The sequence below is a fragment of the Lepidochelys kempii genome, chromosome 7 (genome assembly GCF_965140265.1).
Source record: "Lepidochelys kempii isolate rLepKem1 chromosome 7, rLepKem1.hap2, whole genome shotgun sequence".
Lineage (NCBI taxonomy): Eukaryota > Metazoa > Chordata > Testudines > Cheloniidae > Lepidochelys > Lepidochelys kempii.
Genome location: NC_133262.1, coordinates 36856241 through 36880999, shown reverse-complemented (window position 1 = coordinate 36880999; position 24759 = coordinate 36856241). Strand labels below are relative to the sequence as shown.

General features: G+C 43.6%; 1 protein-coding gene across 18 annotated transcripts in view; it reads right to left on the bottom strand.

The window, feature by feature from the left end:
* Positions 1-24759, bottom strand: part of IQSEC1 (IQ motif and Sec7 domain ArfGEF 1) — a 718643-nt gene that overhangs the window by 73986 nt on the left and 619898 nt on the right. For all 18 annotated transcript variants that reach the window (XM_073352194.1, XM_073352208.1, XM_073352210.1 and 15 more), the window contains one exon: positions 15337-16601. In XM_073352194.1, coding sequence (XP_073208295.1) covers positions 15337-16601 — 1265 coding nt within the window. The remainder of the gene's footprint in view (positions 1-15336; positions 16602-24759) is intronic.

The following is a 24759-nucleotide window of genomic DNA, read 5'->3' as shown; positions in this document are numbered from 1 at the left end:
ATAGAGTCAGTTCTAAAAGTCCTCTTTTCGATTTTGCAGCCCAGACATTACAGCATTGAACTGATGCATGAGAACGGAGGAGAACAGGACTATAAATAAATGGGAAATTATTTTTCAACCTCCAAACCAGATTGTTTACTCTTTAAATTTCAATCAGTAAAGAGAGTGAAAAGTTGGAGTACTAAAAGTTCTTTTAGCTTTACTAAACTAGAGGATTATTTGTAACATACACATGGGTGAGGCAATTGGATACAGCATTTTAAAAGTATCTTTTTAAAACCCGACCAAAGCCTTTAAAGATTTCCAATCCATCCTTTACTCAAAGAACTGTGGGAAGAAGTTGCAGGAGGAGTATAAAATCAGCGCTTTATGAACTCAATAAAGCGTCCAGGGGTCCAAATTGCCTCCAATCTAGAAAAAAATGATGCAAATTATGTGCCTCTGTTGAATAGGCTTAAAGACTGAATAAAAAACGACAAGCTAACAACACTGAATTGGTGGATATGTCCTTTCTTCCCAAAATTACATTCTTATTTCAAAGACTTCTAAAAGAAATCCCTGTGAAGAGTTAAAGTCCTCAATTTTATAGTATATTTGGGGCAATAAGAGCCTTAGACTTATAACATCCTTTTACAGACCAGTGGTAGTCGCCCCAAATTTAAGGAGACAGTATTGGGCAGCATAATTACAGGCCCTTATATGCAATGATGGTAGCAACAGAGGCTGGAGAAAGAAGCTTTTTCACTACCACCTTAAAGACAATTTTCCTACCAGAACACCCACGTCTTTTTCAAAAAGACTCCCACTGTGCATTTCCTCTGACCCTATTTTTTGCCTCAGGTATGAGGTGAGAGCCAGCTTTGGACCCTCCCATCTAACAAAAAATTAGATGAAATCCAAACTTCTCTCCAGGAGACACTGAACCCTTTTTACAAAAAAGGAAAAAAGTGGGCTTGCAAAGAATACAGCAGCCAATTAAAAGGGAAGAAAATGAAGAACCCAGAAACAATGCAAAAAGACTTTCAGTGTAGATATGGTACCTATATATGATTACATATAATTAAAACATTTTATGTCAAACCTCCAAACATGAAAGACTTCAAGATCACTTAGAGATTGAAAAAGTGATAAATAGAAGCTTCAAAGATTTCATTTCAAAGATATATAGTGGTCTTATTAACCTTCATATGGATGACAAACATAATCCCATGAATAAAATGAGGAAATTCCCATCGAGCACTAGTTACTTATTTGGCAAAGGACAGCTCACTCTTCCACATGCAACAAGCCTTGTGGATGTTGGGGGGTGGGGAAAGCAACAGATATATCATACCTAGACTTTAGTAAGGCTTTTGATAATGCCTCAGATGACCGTCTCACAAACAAACTAGAGAAATATAACCTAGGCCAATTTACCATAAGGTGGGGGTACAACTGGCTGGAAAACAGTACTCAGAGTAGTTATCAATGGCTCACAAATGAGCTGGAAAGGCATATTCAGTACAGTCTCTCAGAGACGTGTCCTGGGTCCAGTTCTATTCAATATCTTCATCACTGGATTTAGATAACAGCATAAAGAGTACACTTATAAAGTTTGTGGACGATACCAAGCTGGGAGGGGTTGCAAGCACTTTGGAGGACAGGATTGAAATTCAAAATGATCTTGACAAACTACAGAAATGGTCTGAATTAAAAAAGATGAAATTCAATGAGGACAAAAGCAAAGTATTACACTTAGGAAGGAATAATCAAATCGAACAAATACGAAGTGGGAAATGACGGCCTATGAAGGAGTGCTGCAGAAAAGGCTCTGGGGGCTTTAGTGGATCACAAATTAAAGAAAAGGAGTACTTGTGGTACCTTAGAGACTAACCAATTTATTTGAGCATGAGCTTTCGTGAGCTACAGCTCACTTCATCGGATGCATACCGTGGAAACTGCAGCAGACTTTATATACACACAGAATATGAAACAATACCTCCTCCCACCCCACTGTCCTGCTGGTAATAGCTTATCTAAAGTGATCATCAGGTTGGGCCATTTCCAACACAAATCCAGGTTTTCTCACCCTCCACCCGCCCACACAAATTCACTCTCCTGCTGGTGATAGCCCATCCAAAGTGACAACTCTTTACACAATGTGCATGATAATCAAGTTGGGCCATTTCCTGCACAAATCCAGGTTCTCTCACCCCCTCACCCCCCTCCCAAAAACCACACACACAAACTCACTATCCTGCTGGTAATAGCTCATCCAAAGTGACCACTCTCCCTACAATGTGCATGATAATCAAGGTGGGCCATTTCCAGCACAAATCCAGGTTCTCTCACACACACCCCACCCCCATACACACACAAACTCACTCTCCTGCTGGTAATAGCTCATCCAAACTGACCACTCTCCAAGTTTAAATCCAAGTTAAACCAGAACATCTGGGGGGGGGGGTAGGAAAAAACAAGGGGAAATAGGCTACCTTGCATAATGACTTAGCCACTCCCAGTCTCTATTTAAGCCTAAATTAAGAGTATCCAATTTGCAAATGAATTCCAATTCATCAGTTTCTTGCTGGAGTCTGGATTTGAAGTTTTTTTGTTTTAAGATAGCGACCTTCATGTCTGTGATTGCGTGACCAGAGAGATTGAAGTGTTCTCCGACTGGTTTATGAATGTTATAATTCTTGACATCTGATTTGTGTCCATTTATTCTTTTATGTAGAGACTGTCCAGTTTGACCAATGTAAATGGCAGAGGGGCATTGCTGGCACATGATGGCATATATCACATTGCTGGATGTGCAGGTGAACGAGCCTCTGATAGTGTGGCTGATGTTATTAGGCCCTGTGATGGTGTCCCCTGAATAGATATGTGGGCACAATTGGCAACGGGCTTTGTTGCAAGGATAAGTTCCTGGGTTAGTGGTTCTGTTGTGTGGTATGTGGTTGTTGGTGAGTATTTGCTTCAGGTTGCGGGGCTGTCTGTAGGCAAGGACTGGCCTGTCTCCCAAGATTTGTGAGAGTGTTGGGTCATCCTTTAGGATAGGTTGTAGATCCTTAATAATGCGTTGGAAGGGTTTTAGTTGGGGGCTGAAGGTGACGGCTAGTGGCGTTCTGTTATTTTCTTTGTTAGGCCTGTCCTGTAGTAGGTAACTTCTGGGAACTCTTCTGGCTCTATCAATCTGTTTCTTTACACATTGTGTAAAGAGTTGTCACTTTGGATGGGCTATCACCAGCAGGAGAGTGAATTTGTGTGGGGGGGTGGAGGGTGAGAAAACCTGGATTTGTGCTGGAAATGGCCCAACCTGATGATCACTTTAGATAAGCTATTACCAGCAGGACAGTGGGGTGGGAGGAGGTATTGTTTCATATTCTCTGTGTGTATATAAAGTCTGCTGCAGTTTCCACGGTATGCATCCGATGAAGTGAGCTGTAGCTCACGAAAGCTCATGCTCAAATAAATTGGTTAGTCTCTAAGGTGCCACAAGTACTCCTTTTCTTTTTGCGAATACAGACTAACACGGCTGTTACTCTGAAACAAATTAAAGAGGAGTCGTCAATGTAATACTGGTGCAAAAAGAGCAAACATCATTCTGGGATGTATTAGCATGAGTGTTGTAAGTAAGTAATTTTTCAACTCTACTTAGCACTGATAAGGCCTCAACTGGAATATGGCGTCCAGTTCTGGGCACCACACTTTGGGAAAGATGAGGACTAGTTGGAGAAAGTCCAGAGGAGAACAAAAAATGATTACAGGTCCAGAAAACATGACCTAAGAGGAAAGACTGAAGAAATTGGGCTTTAGTCTGGAGAAGAGAAGACTTAGGAGGGACATGACAACAGTCTTCAAGTATGTAAAAGGTTATAAAGAGGAAGGTGATAAATAATTCTCCACAGCCACTGAGGACAGGACAAGAAGTAATGGGCTTACAATTGCAGCAAGAAAGGTTTAGGTTAGATATTAGGAAAAACTTTCTAACTGTCATGGTAGTTAAACACTGGAACAAAGTATCCAGGGAGGTTATGGAATCTCTGTCATTGGAGATTTTTGAGAACAGGTTAGACAAACACTTGTCAGGGATGGACTAGATAATACTAAGTCTTGCCTCAGTGCAGGGGACTAGACTAGATGACGTATCAAGACCCCTGCCAGTTCTACATTTCTATCCATATCAACTAAAAGAAAATAAATTATTAATTACTCTTCCAGTGGATGACGACACCCTCATGTTTGAAAAAGAGATGTATTAAAACAATTGTGGGAAAGCATGTGCAATGTAAAGTACCTTTCTCCATATTTGGTGGGAATGTCCAAGAGCACAGGGGATACAGAGGAAGGATTTCATTAAAATAAATAAATAAATAAATCTACCCAAAATGAAATTACGAGTGGATCCACACATAGGGCTTTTGGGGCTCCCAGATTTAATATACATATTATCATTGCATAATACAAACGTTGTTCTCACACCTTCTGGCAGCATCAAGAAATGCTCTGGGAGAATTTTGAAACGGGGGGAACCATGATGATAATTTGAAACTCAGGAGCCTATGGAGTATTTTTAAAATGGAAAAGCTGATGATCTGATACAGGGACAGTAGTTTTCTAGATCTATAATTTCTAGAAAATAAAAGAGGGCAATAAATGAACAAAAAAATCAAAGTGATCTGGGAAATTTAGGAATTTTTTCTTAATGTAAAACACTTATAGCCTTTAGCCTCTATTCTATAAATATATGGCATTAATAGAAATGACATCCCTGCAAGACAAACATGCAACACTGGCCTTTAAAACATGACAAATCCCAAAGTGAGGCCAGGATACAACACAAGACAGAATAGAAAGCTGGAAGTGATGTATAAACAATATTCTATAACCTCAATCCAATACTCCTGATGTCAGTGATTTACAGTAACAGTAAACAGCGACAAGATTGTGTGGAATGCAGGGAGGGGCCCTGAGCCTCCCACTGGAAGAGGGTGGACAGGGCCTACTCTGCCTCCACAGTCAGGACCACATCTTCCGCTTCTGGCCCTGCAGAGGCTCCTTTATAATGCAAGTAGTCTGGGGTGGAGCACACCGGCACATGCCTACCTCTGCCGCCTTCAATACGATTGGCAGCTCTTCTATCTTCACCCAGAGAGATCTCCTACAAGACCTCTCTGAGCTGCTGGTCTTTTACCAGGACCTCCTTAGGACGTGGAAGCTAGTCTCATCGACCAGGTCTTTGGCAGCACTGAGGCAGGGGTGAAAGTAAGTTAGAGGACTTACCAGTATGCCAGAGTCCTGAGCAGGGGGCGTGGCCTCAACCAGAAGAGGCGTGGCCTCAACTCCCCTGGCCCTTTAACTCTTGATTTAAAGGGCCAGGGCTTCAGCTGCAGTAGTGGCGGCTGGGAGCCCGGGGCCCTTTAAATCACCCCCGAGCTACTAGCTGCAGAGGCGGCTGGGAGCCCCGGGGTGATTTAAAGGGCCCAGGGCTCCAGCTGCCGCTACCGCAGCGGAGCCCTGGGCCCTTTAAATCACTGAGGAGCCCTGGGGGCTCCCGGCTGCCACCGCTACCCCGGGGCTCTGGCAGAGCTTTAAAGGGCCTGGGGCTCTGCTGTGGTACCAGCAGCCGGAGCCCCGAGCCCTTTAAATCCCCGTCTGAGCCCTGCTGCCCAAGCCCTGGGGTAGCGGTGGCCGGGCTCCATGGGGAATTTAAAGGGCCCCGGGAGAGTAGCGGGGGCTGGAGCTCTGGGGCCCTTTAAATCTCTGCCAGAGCCCCACCACTGCCGCTACCCCAGGGCTCAGGCAGCAGGGCTCAGGCCTGGATTTAAAGGGCCCCGGAGTTCCAGCTGCTGCTACTGCCCTGGGGCCCTTTAAATCCCCACCAGAGCCTGGCCGCCGCTACCCCAGGGCTCGGGCAGCAGGGCTCAGGCCAGGATTTAAAGGGCCCCAGGGGGGGAGAGGTAGCAGTGGCTGGAGCTCCAGGGCCCTTTAAATCCCTGCCGCAGCTCCACTGCCGCTACCCCAAGGCTTTAAATTGCCCTCTCGATACGCCGTACAGGGGCGTACCGGCTTACTTTCACCTCTGCACTGGGGGGGCGGGGGGGGGGGGGAGAACCTCCTTGCAGAGCTCTGCTACACAACCCCCATCTAGGTGTGCAGTTGGCAATTCCTCTAGCACTCTCCAAGAGGGAGGTGCACCAGAGGCTGGTCCACCAGAGGCTGGTCCTAGCTGGTATCCCAGGATCGGAGAATGCCTGCACTACAATTGGGGGGACTGGGAGGACCACATGGTGCTTGGCCAGTGCATGGGGCTTTCCATCCCTCATGCCTCCCATCATGTGCTCCAGAAGGCAAGAGCAGCCCTACTGCCCTTCTCTTGCATTTTCCTTGAGTGGGTCCTATGGGAGGGTGCTCCCTGCCCACCTCTCGCCCCTCACCCTCAGCACCTTATTATCAGGCCCCTGCCCCTCCAGACTCCCTGTCCACCCATTATGTACCTCTGCCTCTGAGCTGTGCGTGCTCATGCTCCACACCCTTCCTTTCCTCATCCACATGTCTTGCCCCAACATCAAGTGGTGGAACCTCCTGCCAACCAGGAAGGTGAGGAACCCCGGTGGGCTAGTTCCTCTCTGGTCCCGCAGCTGTTGGGGACATTAGTTGGTGGCTCCTTCATGCCTATGCTCATGGTTCCATGAAGGATCTCTCCTACTTTACACTACCACAGACATGGCCACTTATACAATGCATTTTAAAACCATTCCACCTATTATCTGTGGGTCCTCAGAAACATTTGTCACCTACCATAATCAACCTTACACACTTAAATACAGTACTGTATAATCACTGTACTATACTGTACTTCATCATTTAGTACTAATAAGGCAGTATTGGTGGGATATAGGACCTGAATATCCCAAGGTCTTCAAGTCCAGCTGACTGGTAAACCAGGCATTTCCAGACTGCAGTCAAAAAACAAACAAGGACAAACCCAGGATCATTCTTTTAAAAAAATTAACAACCCAAAGGCTTCCTACAGTCTGGCTTCTCAATGAGCCCAACCACAAAGTTTGAATCCATCAAAAGAAAGCCTTTCCAGGTAGTGTTTTCCTCCTGCCTACAAAGAAGGAATGGTTTCTAATGTCATTTAGATCTGGCTATTCAGACCACATCTCCCTCAGATTGTGCTGGGGGAATTGCCTAATTAAACACAGCTGGCCCCACCAGACTTCCCTACCAGCTCCTGCAGTTAGGGCATGCAGCTATGATCTTTCCTCAGGGAATGAGTGGTACAACACTCTTCCTGCCAACCCATGCACAGGGTCTGTTCTCTCAGTTACAACTAAAAATCTGTGTGCACAGGACTGCTTTTCAGGTAGAAATTTGGTCTACTCTGGGGATAACAGAAGTTCAGATGAAGCAGATGCCACAAAACATCTTTAAAAAGTATGTATTTTTAGCAACATTAAACAACTGCTCCTAGTCTGATACCAAATTATAGCCTAAAACCAAGTGTTATTGCCAAGATATGAACTCCTGGAAATAGACGTTTTGTTGTATTCATGGCTGTGCTCTCTATTGCCCTGTTCCCTGATGATCTCTGACCTGCTTACATTTTGCAGAAGACATCCAACAAGTGGGCAATTGGAGCAATCATCCTAGGCTTGTCTACTACACCCTAGCTTACCATGCAAAATAGGCAAAAGGTCTTCAGCTTTTGAAAATAATCACTCAGCTATATAAGCAAGTAAAATCATGCATATACTTCCAACAGAGCTAGGTGGAATTCCACAGGATGTCATTTTTATTGCGGCAATGGAGAGTGATTTTTCATTACTGTACTTTTAAAGCCTTGCTGTTTCATAAACTAAAAAATAATTTTAAAAAATCACATTCAATTAGGTAACAGAGCACCTCCTCCTCTAAAAAGGAGAGTTCAGCCTCTTTGTTAGGGATTGTTTTTTCTCCGAAAGTGTATCTCCTCCAATTTAAAATTCAGAAAGAACGGAATTGTTATATATAGTTTTCTATTTCTCAGAACTATGGCAATGACAAAATGAAATGAAAGTAGCCCTAAACACCATCTCTGCATGGTCCTCTGTAAGATGCAGACTTTTGGAAACCTTGACTTCTCCAGTTAAGAGGCTTTGAAGTCACTTATGGGCAGTGGAATTTTTAAACCTCCCCAGATATACTCGGATGAACAGTGTAGCTTATTGCTAGAGAAACAGATCTAAAGTGATGTGACTTATTTTTCAAATTACCTTTGGACATATAAGATACCATGACATACCTTCAAATAGTGTCATGTGTCTATTGCTCTTAGTGCACAGGTAACTCAAAAGTTAATCCAAACTGACACTGTACAGTGCATCAAAGCAATCAAATGGAATAACTAATAGTGGGGCGCGGAGGGGAAGGGTTCTTTACAGTAAAGGGCATTTCACTTGTAAACCACTGAGTGTGCTACCTAGAGGGTGCCCTAAAGCAATTTCTATCATATCAATTGCCCCAAAGCAATTCCAGTCCCACAGGTTCCCTCTTTAGTAGTTTCCTATTAAAACTTTTAAGAATAAAGTTCAGTATCCTTAAAGTTGTTTTCCCACCACCTGTTCACAAGTGTTAAAGCTGCATGTTCTATCAGGTGCTGTTCTTGAAAGTGAGATTGCTTGCAGGAGCAACAAGGGGTTTACATGGAATGTCACAATGCCATGTTGGCATCCTTTCATCTGCAAGAGACGGTGGAAATTGCAGCCTATGATGTAGATGGTCTGCAATGTCTCATGTGACTGAATAGGCCAAAATCGAGATTTGCATGATCTTTGGCAGTTATTGAAAATGTATATATCTTGGTTGGGAGCTGCCTGCTTCCTATGGGCTCTTTTCTCTTCAAGCTGTAGGAGCCAGCTCCTGTCATGGACTTTGATACCCTGATGGAGATGATGGCACCACTTGTTACAATCACTTGCCAAGATTTCCCATTGGTCAGGATCAATTCCAAATTCCTTCATCTCTCGCTTGCATGTGTCTTTATAGCGAAGCTTGGGACATCCTGTTGTTCTTCTTCCCTCTGATAGCTCCCCGTATAGCATGTCCTTGAGTATATATCTGTCTTCCAACCTATTCAGATGGCCCAACCAGTGCAGTCATCTTTGCTTGAGCAGGGCTATCACAGTTGGTAAACTTGCCCTTTGAAGAACCTCTGAGTTGGGGACTTTATCTTGCCATTTGGTGTTGAGTATGAGGCGTAAACAAATGTAGGTGGAAACTGTTTAACCTTTTCTCCTGATGAGCACAAGTTGTCCATGTTTCCCCACCATACATGAGAGTGCTGACGACGCAAGCTTGGTACACCAGCATTTTGTTTTTGTTGGTAAGCTTTGAGTTATTCCATGCCCTTTTAGTTAGTCTGCTAAAGGTGGCGGCAGCCTTTCCAATGCGAACGTTTAGTTCTTGATCCAGTGAGAGGTTAGTGGTCACTGTAGAACCTAAATAGCTGAGCTTTTGGACTACTTTGAGCTGGTTTGCATTTAAGGTAACTGAAGGATCTTGTGGAACCCCCCCGTCCTAATACAACCATTTTCTTGATGCTGATGGTGAGAGCAGATGCCTGACAAGCACTTGAAAGGCAGTCCATGAGTTCTTGTAATAGATCTTCATTGTGGGCTACAAGGGCAGCATCAGCAGCAAGCAGAAGTTCCCTATTTGGCACCTTTTTGACTTTGGTCTTTGACTTAAGTCCCGACAGGTTGAAGAGTTTCCCCATCTGATCTTGTGTGGAGATCCACTCCATCTTTCATGTCCTTAAACCCACAGTTCAAGAGTACGGAGAAGAAGATTCCAAAGAGTGAAGGGGCAAGAACACTTCCTTGCTTCACTCTGCTTTTCATCTCAAAGCTGTCCAAAGTGGACCCGTCAAACAGGATTGTTGCTCTCATGTTGTTGTGGAATGAACGTATAAAACTTAATGGGGTTGGTGCAAATAGACCTGCTCTGCTGACTGTGTCGAATGCTTTGGTTAGGTCCACAAAGATGTACAATGGTCGGTTTTGCTCTTTGCACTTTTCTTGGAGCTGACACAGAGAAAATATCATGTTTAGTTGATCTTCCAGCCCTCAATCCGCACTGCGATTCAGGGTAGACACAATTCGCCAGCTGTTGTAGGCGCACTAAGATGACTTTTGCGAAAGCTTTTCCTGCTACACCTAGTAGGGAAATACCCCTGTAGTTGTTGCAGTCTCCCTTTTCACTTTTTATACAAAGCGATGATGTTTGCATCATGCATCTCTTGTGGTACCTCACCCTCTTTCAAGCATTTAAGTAGCAGCTGATATGGTAATAAGCTGTCTTTCCCGCACTTGAGGATTTCCTCTGGGATGCCATCTTTTCCAGGAGCCTTGCCACTTAATAGCAAATCAATGGCCTTGCTTAGCTCTTCTACAGTGGACTCCACATCTAGCTCTGGCATGACCTGTAGAGTTGTATTTGGTCCAGTGATTTGCTGGTGAGGTTTCATTCTTGTGTGTATAGCTCTGAACAGCGTTCAGCCCAATGAGACAACTGCTTGCTCTTATCTGTAATGGATTTCACCGCTGTGCAATTTGAGAGGGGCAACCCTGTTGACAATGGGACCTAGAGCTTTCTTCAGGTCATTATACATGACTGAGGTTTCCTGTGTCTAAGGATGTCTGTATCTCTTCACACAGCTTGATCCAGTAATGATTTGCACAGCGCCTGCTTGCTCGTTGTATCTCAGTTTCTGCATGTCGAAGTCTCACTTTGGTGCTCTTTGTTGGCTTCTTGTTGTGTTCCAGATAGGTAATAGTTCCACTTCATTTTCTTCAAACCAGTCCTTTTTTGATGATCTCTTTTCCCCAAATGTAACTAAAGCTGTTTTAAGGATTGTTGTTGTTAAAATCTTCCCAAAATTCCTCTGCCTTCTCTGGTAATGACTTCCCATGCATGGTAAGTTCAAAAGCCTTCACAAACTCCTGGCATTACCTCTGGTTTTCGGTGTAAATAGCATTGATTGTGGGCTTGCTCCTAGGTTTTGCTTTATGTGGTTTCTTGGCTGTAATCTTCGCTTTGCTAATAAATCAAGGAGGAGAGGTCGGTGTCATAACCAGCACTGTGGAACGTGCGAGTGTTCTGGACGAAGGGTAAGTCTTTCCTTCTTATGATAACAAGGTCCTTTGTTAATTGGTGCCAGTGGCCTGCTTGTGGATGTCACCATGACACTTTGTGGTGATCTTTTCCTGTAAAATATGAATTGGTAATGCACATTTGGTTTTGGACGTAGAATTCAAGAAGTCGTTGGCCATTCTCATTCATCTTGCCAATGCCAAAATGTCCTAGGCAATCTAGCCACCAGTTGTTGTCTGCACCAACTCTTGCATTATCACCACCAAGGAGGAAAAGTTGCTCAGTTGCTAGTATTCTTTTGATGACTTGATGCAGAGTCGTAAAATGTATCCTTCTCCTCGGGGCTAGATATGAGTGTTGCTGCATAGGCATTAATGATGTTCACAGAGCTGATGGTTGTCTGAAGTTCAAGAGAGACGATACACTCTGACTTCCCAATGGGTGTTTCTCAGACAGTGGTTTTCAAACTTTTTTTCTGGTGACCCAGTTGAAGAAAATTGTTGATGCCCATGACCCAACGGAGCTGGGGATGAGGGGTTTGGGGTGTGGGAGGGGCTCATGGCTGGGGCAGAGGGTTGGGCTGCGATTGAGGGGTTCAAGGTGTGAGAGGGGGGCTCTGGGATAGGGCAGAGGGTTGGGGTGGGGGAGGAAGTCAGGGCTCTAGGCTGGGAGTGCAGGCTCTGGGGTAGGGCTGGGGATGAAGGGTTTGGGGTGCAGAAAGGGGCTCAGGTTGGGGTGTGGGGTTACCTCAGGTGACTCTCGGTCAGTGGCGGTGTCAGAACAGGTAGGGACTAGCTTGTCTTAGCTGGGCAGCACCGCTGACGGGACTTTTAACAGCCTGCCACGACCCAGTGCCTTACATTCTGCGACCCCGTACTGGGTCGCGACCCGCAGTTTGAAAATTACTGTTCTAGGAGCTTTACCTACTTGTTTCTCTCAGCAAAAATTTTCTATGCTGCTTTTACCTTGCCAAAAGAAGGTGTAATTGCCCTCTTGGACAGAGCCAGCATCTGCAAGTCTTACACAATGCCATGGGTCTTAAAGAAGAGCTCTAGTGCCAAGCAAGATCTATATGAAACTTGGCATGGTCTGTGCAAGTATTCTATCCATAGAATCTGGGTGACTCAGTGCAAGTTTGTAAGACTTGGCAGCCATGTGCCAACATAGACGCTCATATCGGAAAAATCAAACACACAATTAAAAAAAAAAATCACACAAAAGGTGCAACCTGTACTCCTACGCTACTGCGCAATGCAGAATGCTCAGAATTAACTCTGCGCAGACTTTCATGTTTCCCCTTGCAGAAATGGGGCTGCAAAGCTGCTGACAGCCATTAGGGACCACTGGACTCTGCGGAACCCAGCTCTCCAGCTTTCAGTGAACAGAGCGCTCAGCCTTGCTCTGCATGCTCTGGCTGCCCAGCTTTATCCTCATTCTCCTGGGGACAGGAGAAGACATGGGAGACCCAGCTCTGGTAAAGGATAAGGAAGGGCAGAGCCGCCCCACACTTCATCCTCTGGCAGGACAGTGAAAGAAGCTGGGGGGAGTAAAGGCTCTGCTGGTGATGTATGGGCTCTGGCAGAAGTAGGGTGCTGGTGTCTGGTCTCTAGGAATGCCCCACAGCTGGGCTCTGTGGGGAATGCGGTGCAGGTGTCTGGGGGTGCCCCACACAGCCCCCTCCATCACCTCCCAACTGAAATTGGCTTGTTGTAATGATTTCTTTAACTCTCTACTCCTGGTGGAATCTTTTTTGTTGTCTGTATTTTTGACATACTTGTTGACAGGTATTTTGAAATAAATTACAAAAATAATTGAAACTGGAGTGATTATATTATGTTATTTTGACAAATAAAATATGCAGAATTTAAAATATTGTGCACATAATTTAACATTTTGGTGCAGAATTCCCCCAGGAGTAAACCTGAGTTATTGTATATTACTGTGTTTCTGAGGGCTTGCCACTGACAGGATAAAAAACAAAAAACAAACACACACCATATCACTAACTGTAAATTCAATAGCATTCTTTATCCTCTCAGTTGCCCAACCAACAATGCAGAAAGATCACTTAAATGTCTTTTGAAGAACAGTCTCTTCTGTACATGTTCGGGGTTTATTTGTTTCCCCCCCCCCCCATTGTCAGCTCCATACTGACAGGGCAGCATGTGATCAGGGAGCAGCTGACAGTTTCAGATGCCATCATTCATTTGTGTGTGTTGCCTGAGTACTTTTCCTTACCTTAAGTTTGTTTTCCACAACCCACCAAAAGAGCTGTATGTCAGACCTGAAGCTCAATGAAAAAAAAACAAACAAACCAAAAAAACCACCACACCATACTCAGAGTCTAATGGCTTGACAGAAATGCATCACCACATCAGGCATTTTAAAAGGTCATCCAAACTGTTTCATTGTTCTCTCCTTTTTCAACCAACTGCAATCTTTGAAGACAGTCTAAAAATAGAAAATGGAAATGCCCTTCCCCTTATAAGATGCCAGTGAATTAAAGGCACTTTAAATGCCTTTTGCAAAGAACCTCAAAAAGCACACACACATCCCTACACCTTAAGGTTTTTACAGTCAGACCTGGCTGATCCATATTTAATATTGTACTAGAATATGAAGCCATATATGAAGGTGTCAACAGATTTATATGATTTGCAATGTTACAGCATATAATAGACAAACTGAGGATTTATTAATCCAAATAAAATAAATTGCAACACTGGCAGCTAAATAGGAACAGTAAACTGACTTGTATGAAATTGCAATGGAAGCTGAAGCACCCAGTAGCTCATTAGAAGCTACAAAATTCTCACAAAAAAGGTCCTGCAAGACTTCAAGGAGAATTCCTAACACTTCTGCAAATAGCACCATGGCTGCCAATGTTTTTAAAAGGATAAGAATGAATCTTGGCATTTGTCCAGCACTCTTCATCTACACATACAGAGGAGGTTTACAGATATTAATTAAGCCCAGAAGAAGTTTGTGACTAATGTAATTATACCCATTGTACAGATGGGGAAAAAAAAAGGCACAAAAGTATCTTTCCATACAGCAAAATCAATAATACAGCCAAGAATAGAATCTAGAAATTCTACTACCCAGTTACTGCTCTAACCATCAGATTACATTACTTGTAATTAGATTTGACTGTTTAACTTCAGTTATTTGAAGACAAGGAATTTTTAAAAAGTAGTATATGTCTTACCCTGTACCCTCTGTATTGGTTGCTTTTAACAGTTACAAAATGGTCTCAAATGAAGAAATTATCCGTTGAAGTCAACAGCAAAATTCCCCATTGACTTTAATGATTCCAGGATTTCAATCATTTTTAAATGCATGGGTGACAAAATTTATAACATCCACATATGACTACGTGGGGAAAAAAGTTGAATCTATAATACTTACAATGACCAAAAGCCAGACAGGGTGAATCATTTTCCAGAAGCTAGTGGTTTATTTTGTCCTATAGTCTCTTCAAATTGTTAGTACGGCAAAAACTTGTCATGGATATTTTTAGTAAAAGTCACGGACAGGTCATGGGCAATAAAGAAAAATTCACAGAAGCCGTGACCTGCCCGTGACTTTTACTAAAAATGTCTGACAAAATGGGGATCTGAGGGTCCCCCACTGCCTACAGTGAGGCAGCAGCATGGGGTCTAGGAGCTCCAGGGGTCCCCACCATGGGTTGGATGTCGGAGCTCAAGGGTCCCCCCCACCACCCTTGGCTTGGAGCTCCAGGGGCCACCAGAGGCGGTGGGGGTACCCCGCAGCTCCCTGCCCCTGGGGACAGCAGGGACCTTGCAGATTCTGACCGCTGTGGGCTGAAGTCATGGATTCCAGGACTTCCACAATCTCAGTGAGTAAATCGTAGCCTTGCCATATGCTATTTTTCTTCTCATACTCATTGTTAACTGTAAAGATGTCAATTTTATTCATGATGACCAATAACATGCCACACAGAACAATCATGCACTGCACTGACAAGGGAACAGGTATATGACCTAACTGGCCCATTTCCATATCTAACTGCTATGATTTCTATGCACATCTATGGCTTTCTTTTTGCTTCTTACTTAAAACTCCTCCAGCGGTAGGTCTGGGGGGTTATTTTATCAGTCTTATTCATCCTCCAATTCGGAGTTACATATTCCTTCATTTGAGGGACTGAAATATTACCAAATGAGAGGGAAAACAGAACAGCATTGTACTTACTTATTAAAAAGGTTCAGTCCAATCCTATAATGGCGTTTTCGGATAACATCATTACTGAAGGCAGGCGAATCCCAGCTGTTCCGAGTTTCTTTATGGTACGTTTGTTTGCTTAAGGTTTGTTCCCTTAGGCTGTCTCTAGAAGAGGACTCAGAGCTGCAATTTATTGTGTCGTTAGAATTGGAAGTGCTATTGATGCTGTCATTGTCACCATCAGAATAATCAGACTCTGATTTGCTTTGCCTGTTTGCTGTGCCATTAATTGCTAAGTGACTATCAATAGGCCTTGGCTTGTGTCTAGCCTCCTGTTCTTCTCGGGATATAATCTTGGTAGGAATACCATGTGGGATATGTTTTGGGCTTCCTTGCTGACTAGTGATTCCCCGATCATATGCATTTTGTCTCTTTAATGAGCCTCTTTCTGAGCGATCACTTAAGTCCACTGAACTGTCACTAGGTGGTTCTATGGTTAGCAATGGCAGATGATCCATTCTCATCCTTTGCTCCTGGCATTCCAGCGAAGGGGTGCTCCTGCAGCTTGTATCAGTGTCTATCTTATCATCCTTGTGGGTCATGGACCAGTACTCTTGAGAAGAGTTCACTGACCGAAGCCTCAAGTCAGATTCTGTGCTAGATGGTCTGTCCACTGATTGGGAAAGGGGAAGAGGTGGAGATAGCTCTTCCTCATCAATGTATAATGTAACATCACTATATGATGCGGTCATCTCATCAAGTTTCCTGTGATCCACGTTATGGATTGCTGGCTTAATTTGACTACAACTATCCCTCTCCATTTCACGACTTCTGACTTGATCAGGAGTCTGGACTTCATCAGAATGTAGACTACGGCAATTTAGTGCATCATCGATTGATTCTGCAAGAGATTTGACCTGCCTTGAAAAAGCATCCTCCAGTTCTGTTATAGCATCAGCAAAATCAGTGGATGCTGCTGGAGATTTCATTGTGGCCGATTCTCCAAGGTCACCACATTCAGATTGGACAAGGGCTCCTATTTTTGACCCATCATTTGTAAGAGAAACTTGCTTCCCTTCAAAGTAGGAGCTATGGACTTTCTCAGGTCCTTCAAAGGAAAACTGCATTCTCATATTGGACAGCACAATGCGTCTTGACATACGATTTTCAGACATAGAACTTCTAAGCCGCTCAAAATTTTTGTTCATCTGATACTGGCGAAAAGCTGTTTGTATAGTACGAGCAGCATGTCTAGTTATGAGACGGCCCCCATATTTCCGTTCTAGCATTTCCACCTAGAAAGGAAATAAATAAATATTTTATAATGCAAGGACTCACTAAAAAGTTACTGGCTGACACCAGATGCTTAGATATATCTTTAACTAAAATATAATTTTCTGTGGTATTTATATACATCTAAAGAACTTTCAAAGAGACAAATATTCAACATGTAAAAAAATAAAACCCTCAAACTCAGTAGATTAGCTATATAATTTCGTATAAAATTTGAGTGGTCCTTTAAAAAAAAAAAGCTTGTCATAATGTCATTTCCATTTTTATTTATATATATAAAGAATATATATTTTTCGGAGAAGCCATTCCAGGTGTCTGGTACAGCTGCGGTGTGCTTAAAATACTTTCTTGCTCACCTTTTCTAGCTTGCAAATATTTCAAGCAACCTCAGGAAGCAATGAAACAGGGGTGTATTTTAAGTTAACCTGGTTTTCAACAAGACACTTACACTTTCTACCTCAATCTTTTCATCAGTAAAACAGATAATACTGACTTATCTACTTCACAGAGATGCTGCAAGGATGTTGGTAAACATTTCTTCTTCAGAACATTATTATGACCTAGTGTTATCAAATATATTTACTACTATATCTATTAATAGCTGAACATACAAATTAATATATATGATTTCGTGTGGGAGAATATTCAGTTAACTAATCTCAAAACACTGTAGGAATAATTCATGATTTTTATTGTCTTTAAAAACTATTAATATCAATTCAAAAGGAACAGTAAAATTAAAGCTGACATTTCATAAAATATATTTCCCAAGAGTGAGCAAGGATTGTTTTTCCTTAAAACATCCTAAGTTATTATCCTTTAGTCACATCCAGAAGATGACACCAACACATCAAGTATACCAAGATCAACTTTCTTTTTGTTGGGCCCTTCAATTGAAAAGTATTGCTGGGGGGGGGGGGGGGGGGAGGCGGAGGAAATAGATCACACAATTGCTCACTAGCCCTGTGGCTACATTTTATAATATCTTTCAACTATTTATCTTGCTTTCTGATACACCTTTGCCAATATTTGCTAACAGCTTAAATATTTTTCATGACTGCAATTAAAGCTTTCCAGAACAGCGATCCACCACGTTTATATTGTTCTGAAGGGTTACTATCTTTTAGTATAGGTCTGCGAGGCCAGATGCATGCTTCATAATGTAACATTTGCAGCCCTGATTCTCCATTAAGATGGCATAAAAGGGGCAGATGAAATTAGACCCTCTGGAGTATCTGCAGTGCAGGGGGCCTCTTCAGCCAGTCTAGAGCTCTATACAGATCCTCTGTGCAGCCCCTGGTGTAGGTGTGTGCCAGGGATGCCAGGGCTGGGAAAAAGGCCCATAAAGGGCCATTCAGTGCTGCTGTAGTTCGAGAAATCCTTGTGGCTGCTCTAACTTGCACTGCAGGTTGGACATGCCCCCAGCCAGACTCAGAATTTGGCTTAAAGCCACACTTACCCCACAACCCTGGGCTATACCTCCTAGGTGTAGCTCAGAATGTGGTCCTTCGTGTCTCAGTGTGTTGATGTTCCATGGTACCCAAAAGCTGGGTCTGAATCTTTTAATAAATTGCAAACTAGAGTCCTTATTTTTGCCACTTACTATCAATACGCGGCCAAATACCGCAAGCAGGTCACTTTCTCTCCTCTGTACAGCTTTGAATGCATTTGTGTTTCACAGATCAATGTACAGCTCGAAGAATAACTACGTATAAAATCTGTCTGTCAACGAAGCTTAGTATGCGCCAGAATCTACCTTTGAACTTTGTGAAAGTAGAATGAATTATATTGAAATTATAATTCATTAAAGAAATGCTACTTGAAGGGTTTGTTGAAATATAGTTGTCAGGAAGAGAAACATTAAGGAGTGTGAGACAATGGGTCCTCAAACTATATTAATTTAGAGCTCCTACTGAGCTAGGAGATTGGTAAACGTCAGTATGCAAATAAGATATGTATGTATATTTGTCAGTTTCTGCTTTCTTTTGTCTCTTATGTTAAATTGGCTTTGGCTTAGCTGTATAAATAAGTTATCTTGGGCCTCAGAGAGGGGCTCACATCTGGGTGCATTAGCAAAGCGCTTTGCTAATAAACAGAGTGGTCTGACAAATTATGTGAATCCTGAATCTGACTTTGACAATTTGGAGGTTCCACCGAGATGGCAACCGTCTTCACTGGGGCCATGTGACTCCTGACTGTTCTTAGGACGGCCGTGGCTGAGGACCGTCTTGTCTCCGTGTCTATCCGTCCTCCCTGTGGTGTGTTCGAGTCTGGGCGCCATCTCCGTTCGGGGATCGGCTGACCAAAGGGTTCCTCTCCCCACGGTCTAAGTGAGTGAAATTTGCACAATCGCAGCCGCACCGCGCCTTGGGTAAAACCCTTAGTGTGAAAGCAAGGGCAATTGAGGCAGTAGCCTGTGGGCTCCTTTTGTGTGTTGCACCGGGCATCGCTCTGATGAACCCGACTTTCCTTCTTGCGTGATTGGTGTGTGAAGTCCTCCTGTATGGGTAACCAGACGTTTAAGTTGGGACAGTTCCCGAAAGGGACGCCGGCTCAGTTTATGTATTTTAGGAAGAGTCCGGACTCCTGTAAATTTCTGGAAAAATGGTCTAGGCTAAGGGGTCAGGTAGAGTGGCTACTACCACCATTACGCTTCTGTCCCCAGAAGCCTTTACAGCTATTCTGAGGGAAAATGGGCCCTTTTCCCACAGAAATGATCTATAAGGGACTGCTGCAGGCAGCAGGCAGAGAGAGAATCTGATCAAAATTATTTAACTATTTGGTAATGTAATCAAAATCACTAAAGGATGTAAGGGGTTTCTATTGGAACTTAACTTGGCTGCTCCTGGTTGTGTCTAGTTGTACAAGATGGAAGTGTAATCGGGGTACAGTTGTGTAAAAGAGTAATCACAGCGCAAGGGATGTTAGGCAAAAGAGAATTGTGTGTGTGTGTGTGTGTGTGTGTGTGTGAGAATAGTGCTAAAATCTGAAGCTGTGTCTCCGCCATTACCTGAGAATAAACTTATAGCTTGGTACAGCAGAGAAACTATTGCAAACATGGTCTGTTGCACAAGAGGGGAAACTGAGGTACACGACCTCATGAATTTCATAAATGACCAGTGAGTGGGGTAATTCACTAGCCTGACTATAGAACAAAATAAGGACAGCCTAGAGGTAATTCTTCTGTTTTTCCTGCAATTAGCAAGGAAATTTGTAAAAGAAAGTGGTATTATTATTATTATTAAGCAATAATCTGTCCCCACCAGGGGGGTGGAAATTGTTTCTTTTGTTTTTAGACTCTACAAGCAAGCTAGCGCCAGCGGAAGAATAACTCGGAATACCATGGATCTATGTTTTGTGTTGTTTGTCTGTGGTGTTTGTCTTGTTGCTAGCATTGCTGTGTTTTAATGAACAGACAACCTCATGACATGGGTGGGGGATGGCTTCAAAAGGCTGACCTTGGCTGGGGGGGAAAGATGTGTATGGGACTGCAAAAGGCTAACTCAGGAGAATTCCAAAATTCAGTGGCCACTGTTAGGATCTTGGGACAAAGACTGAGTAGACGTCTTAAAAGAAAAACTCGGCCAACCTACAACTAAATTGGCAAAAGGAGAGGTTGATTGTTTCATGCAGTGGTGGGAAGAGGCAAATCATAGGTGGACAGAATCAAAACTTGCCTCTCTCAAAGATTCTGGCTTCTATCCCACCAGATGCAACTCATTTTACCGTTGTTGATTTGTGCTCTGCTTTCTTTTCTCTCCCGGTTCACCCTGACTCCCAGTTCCTGTTTGCCTTTTCTTACAAGAGGCAACAATACACATGGACCACACTGCCCCAGGGGTATAATGAAAGCCCGTCATATTTTTCCCAAGCATTAGCCCGAGACCTTGCTGACCTTGTTTTCCTGTCCAGGTCCACACTAGTCCAATATGTAGATGATCTACTCCTCTGTTCCCCTTCATTGTCTGCCTCTGAAACTGACTCTTTAGTGCTCCTTACTGCCCTAGCAAATAAGGGTCACAAAGATTCTCGCTCTAAACTACAACTCTGTCAAGCTTCTGTCACATACCTCGGCTTTCTCCTCTCCCAGGATTCCCGTGCACTTTCTCCCACCCGCGTCCAAGCTATCCTTAGCTTTCCCTGACCCCGCTCCCCAAGCCAGGTCCAGAAGTTTTTAGGCATGGCTGGATTTTGCAGACAATGGATTCCCCAATATGCCTCCCTTGCAAAACCTCTCCAGGAACTCACTCGATTCTCTGTGCCTGACCCCATGCCATGGCCCCCTGAGGCCAATTCTGCCTTTGTTTCTCCCAAACAGGGTTTGGCTTCTGCCCCTGCCTTAGGGATGCCTGACTATTCTAAGCCTTTTACTCTTTTCTGCCACGAACAATCTGGGTGTGCACTTGGAGTTCTCACTCAGATGCACGGAGAAAAGAACCGCCCAGTGGCTTATTTCTCTGCCACTTTAGACCCTGTTGCCCAAGGCTTACCCCCCCTGCCTGTGTGCTGTGGCTGCTGCAGCATGCCTAGTCGAAATGTCTGATTCCTTTGTTCTCCACTCTCCTCTTACCCTCCTGGTCCCTCACTGACCTCACCCTGCTCCAAGACTCTGCCCCAGAAACCGAGAAAGAATCCTGGGTTGCCCAAGGTTGCTCTCTACATCCCGATTCCTTTTGGCGCTCACCTACTGGCGCCTTTGTAGCCCCCTTTACACTCTACCCATCTCTGGCCACCCTGCTACACGGTGTTTTGCAGGTCAGAAAGGAGGGGATGGTCTCTGCTGTAACTAAGACAGGATGGTGGGCCCCCCCATTTTAGCTCTTTTGCAGCCTGCCACTGTGCAGCCTGTACTAAAAAGCCATAATATTGGTAAACCTGTAAAAGTGGCCCAGGGGTTCCAGGGCCTGCCTCAAGCACTGTTCTTGCACAAATGCCTAAGTGTCAACAATATGAATTTATATTGGTTATGGTATGTTTATTCTCCGGTTGGATTGAAGCCTTTCCTTGTCGCAAGGCTGACTCACTGTCTGTTGCCAAATATTTGTTAAATCATATTATGCCTGCCAAGGGAATTCCTGCTACTCTGTCTAGTGATCGGGGTACACATTTTACTTGACAACTTGTTCAACACCTGGACCGTATATTGCATATCAAACATCTGTTGCACTGTCCCTACCACCTACAGAGTGCAGGTGCAGTTGAAAGATGAAATAGTGTATTTAAGCCTATGCGAGCTATGACTCCCTTTCCAGATTTGAACTTGACTCACAGTGCGCTCCTTCAATATTGCAAGGGACTAATGCAAGCTGTAAGTCACTTCCATTCACAGGTTCGAGCCGCCCGGCCCACGGAACCCACCTCCGATGCTTGCCACAACCTCGAGCCAGATGATTGGGTCTATGTACGGCGCCATCATCGAAAGCACGCCTTGGAGCCCCGGTGGAAGGGTCCTCATCAGGTACTGCTTACTACACAGACGGCTGTTAGACTATCTGGCATCGCAGCGTGGATACATGCTTCACAGTGTAAAATGGCACCATCCCCAGAGAACCAATCACCACCTCAGGACAACTCAGAGTCAATTTTGACTCCAGAAGACGACGTAGAGGAACAGTCTGCAATACCTTACAATCTATGCTCTCGTAAGGGTTGCCAGAAGCAGACGCTGTTCCTCGGCTGCTAGTATCTTACAGTCTGGGGAGACCACGATGACAATTCTTTTATTCAGCAGCAGGTGTGGATAGCTCAGACCCTTAATATTTCTAATTGCTGGGTCGGCAGCCACATCCCAGCCCACTCTCAAACTGGTGTTCTTGTCCTGGCTATCCCACTCAAGTCTCCAGACCTCACTGGAGGGCCTCGTCCGTTTAACAAAATATGGATCAGCAATGACACTTGGGAAGCGGTGGGAATAAATGCAACTAAATGGATAAATGTGATGGAGGGGAAAGGTCATTGGTGTTGGGTGTGTAATGGGACAGGGCTGGATCTGGCGAAAAGCCACTGCCTTCAGCATATTGTGGCCAATGGTGTATGGGATTATTCAAACAAAACTAAAAAGTGGCGGGCCGGGTATGGAGATATGAATTCAAACAGAGAAATCAATCTCATGTTCCCCCTACAGTCATGCAAATAACACCATTCCTTGTGAGGAGAATTACCCTGTATCCTTTGGGGGGATACTCCTCCTCCTTTGCAAACACCTATATGACAAATAGGTGCAACCGACGCTTCCTGGCCTTAATAGGCCATCACTGGGTGTGTGGGACCAGAGCTTATACCACACTACCAGCTAATTGGGCAGGAATCTGTTATCCCGTCCGACTCCTCCCACAATTCCGAGTGCTAGGAACCTTCCCTCGAGAATGCCTCCGCAATTTCAGGCGAAAAAGGGACTTAACAGATGCCCAATAGTATGTAAATAACATAAGCCCCTTAACCTGGGAAGAGGCCATTGGCAGTTCCTTCATACCATTAGGGGGGAGTAATACACCATGCAAAAAGGCTCCTAAGGTTACAAGCAGTAGTTGAAATAATGGCAAATGAAACCGGAGAAAGTTTAAAAGCCCTGGCCAAAGAAACAGGGGCAATCCGACAGATGGCCCTCCAAAACCGTCACGCATTGGACATAGTGCTGGCGGCAAAAGGAGGGACTTGTGCTCTCATTGGAAAAGACTGCTGTGTGTATATACCAGACAACACCAATGAGGTAATAGATCGTGCTAGCCACTTAGAACAAATCGCATATCTTCCCCACGAAGAGCCAAGTTCTTTGTGGAAGCAGCTAAGTAACCTTTTCAATTTCTCTGGCATAGGAAACTGGTTGTTTCAGGGAGCCCTAACTCTCCTGTTTGGAATCCTAATAATTTTTATATGTTTTCAGTTACTTTCCTGTTGTATCCAAAATTGTGTCAGGCATGCTACACAGATAGCTGCCCCAAACCAGAGTGCTAATTTGATGATTTTAAATATCACTGATGAACAAAGAAATAAAGAACGATTGATATGTGGAACCCAGTCATTGTTGTTCATTGCGTAGCTTGACCAAAAAGGAGGGATTGTGAAAGTAGAATGAATTATATTGAAATTATAATTCATTAAAGAAATGCTACTTGAAGGGTTTGTTGAAATATAGTTGTCAGGAAGAGAAACATTAAGGAATGTGAGACAATGGGTCCTCAAACTATATTAACTTAGAGCTCCTACTGAGCTAGGAGATTGGTAAACGTTAGTATGCAAATAAGATATGTATGTATATTTGTCAGTTTCTGCTTTCTTTTGTCTCTTATGTTAAATTGGCTTTGGCTTAGCTGTATAAATGAAAAGAAAAGGAGTACTTGTGGCACCTTAGAGACTAACCAATTTATTTGAGCATGAGCTTCCGTGAGCTACAGCTCACTTCATCGGATGCATACCATGGAAACTGCAGAAGACATTATACACACACAGAGACCATGAAACAATACCTCCTCCCACCCCACTGTCCTGGGAGGAGGTATTGTTTCATGGTCTCTGTGTGTATATAATGGATTCTGCAGTTTCCACGGTATGCATCCGATGAAGTGAACTGTAGCTCACTCAAGCTCAAATAAATTGGTTAGTCTCTAAGGTGCCACAAGTACTCCTTTTCTTTTTGCGAATACAGACTAACACGGCTGTTACTCTGAAACCTGTATAAATAAGTTATCTTGGGCCTCAGAGAGGGGCTCACATCTGGGTGCATTGGCAAAGCGCTTTGCTAATAAACAGAGTGGTCTGATAAATTATGTGAGTCCTGAATCTGACTTTGACAACTTCATTCCTACAAATACCTTGTATGACTTTAAAATGAGCTAAAACATTGTATTTAAATTGATCTTGATCATTGTTAAATTAGAAAAACTTGTCTGTTCCATTACTAATAATACAAATTTATACACCAGAGATCATTGTAACTCAGAAATATACTGTATAAATGCATATTCTTTTGAAGTGCACCTCTTTTTGCAGTACGCATATTCTAATAAAAATGGCAAAGAGCTTAATTCTAGTCCCATCTAGAATATCTTACCTTTTAGATAATGTTGCTGTATTTTGGTTTTTTTCAGCTGATCATGGCTGTCACAGTAAACATTAAAGCAAACCAACAGAGGACTTAGTGCATGGCTCACAGTAAACAAA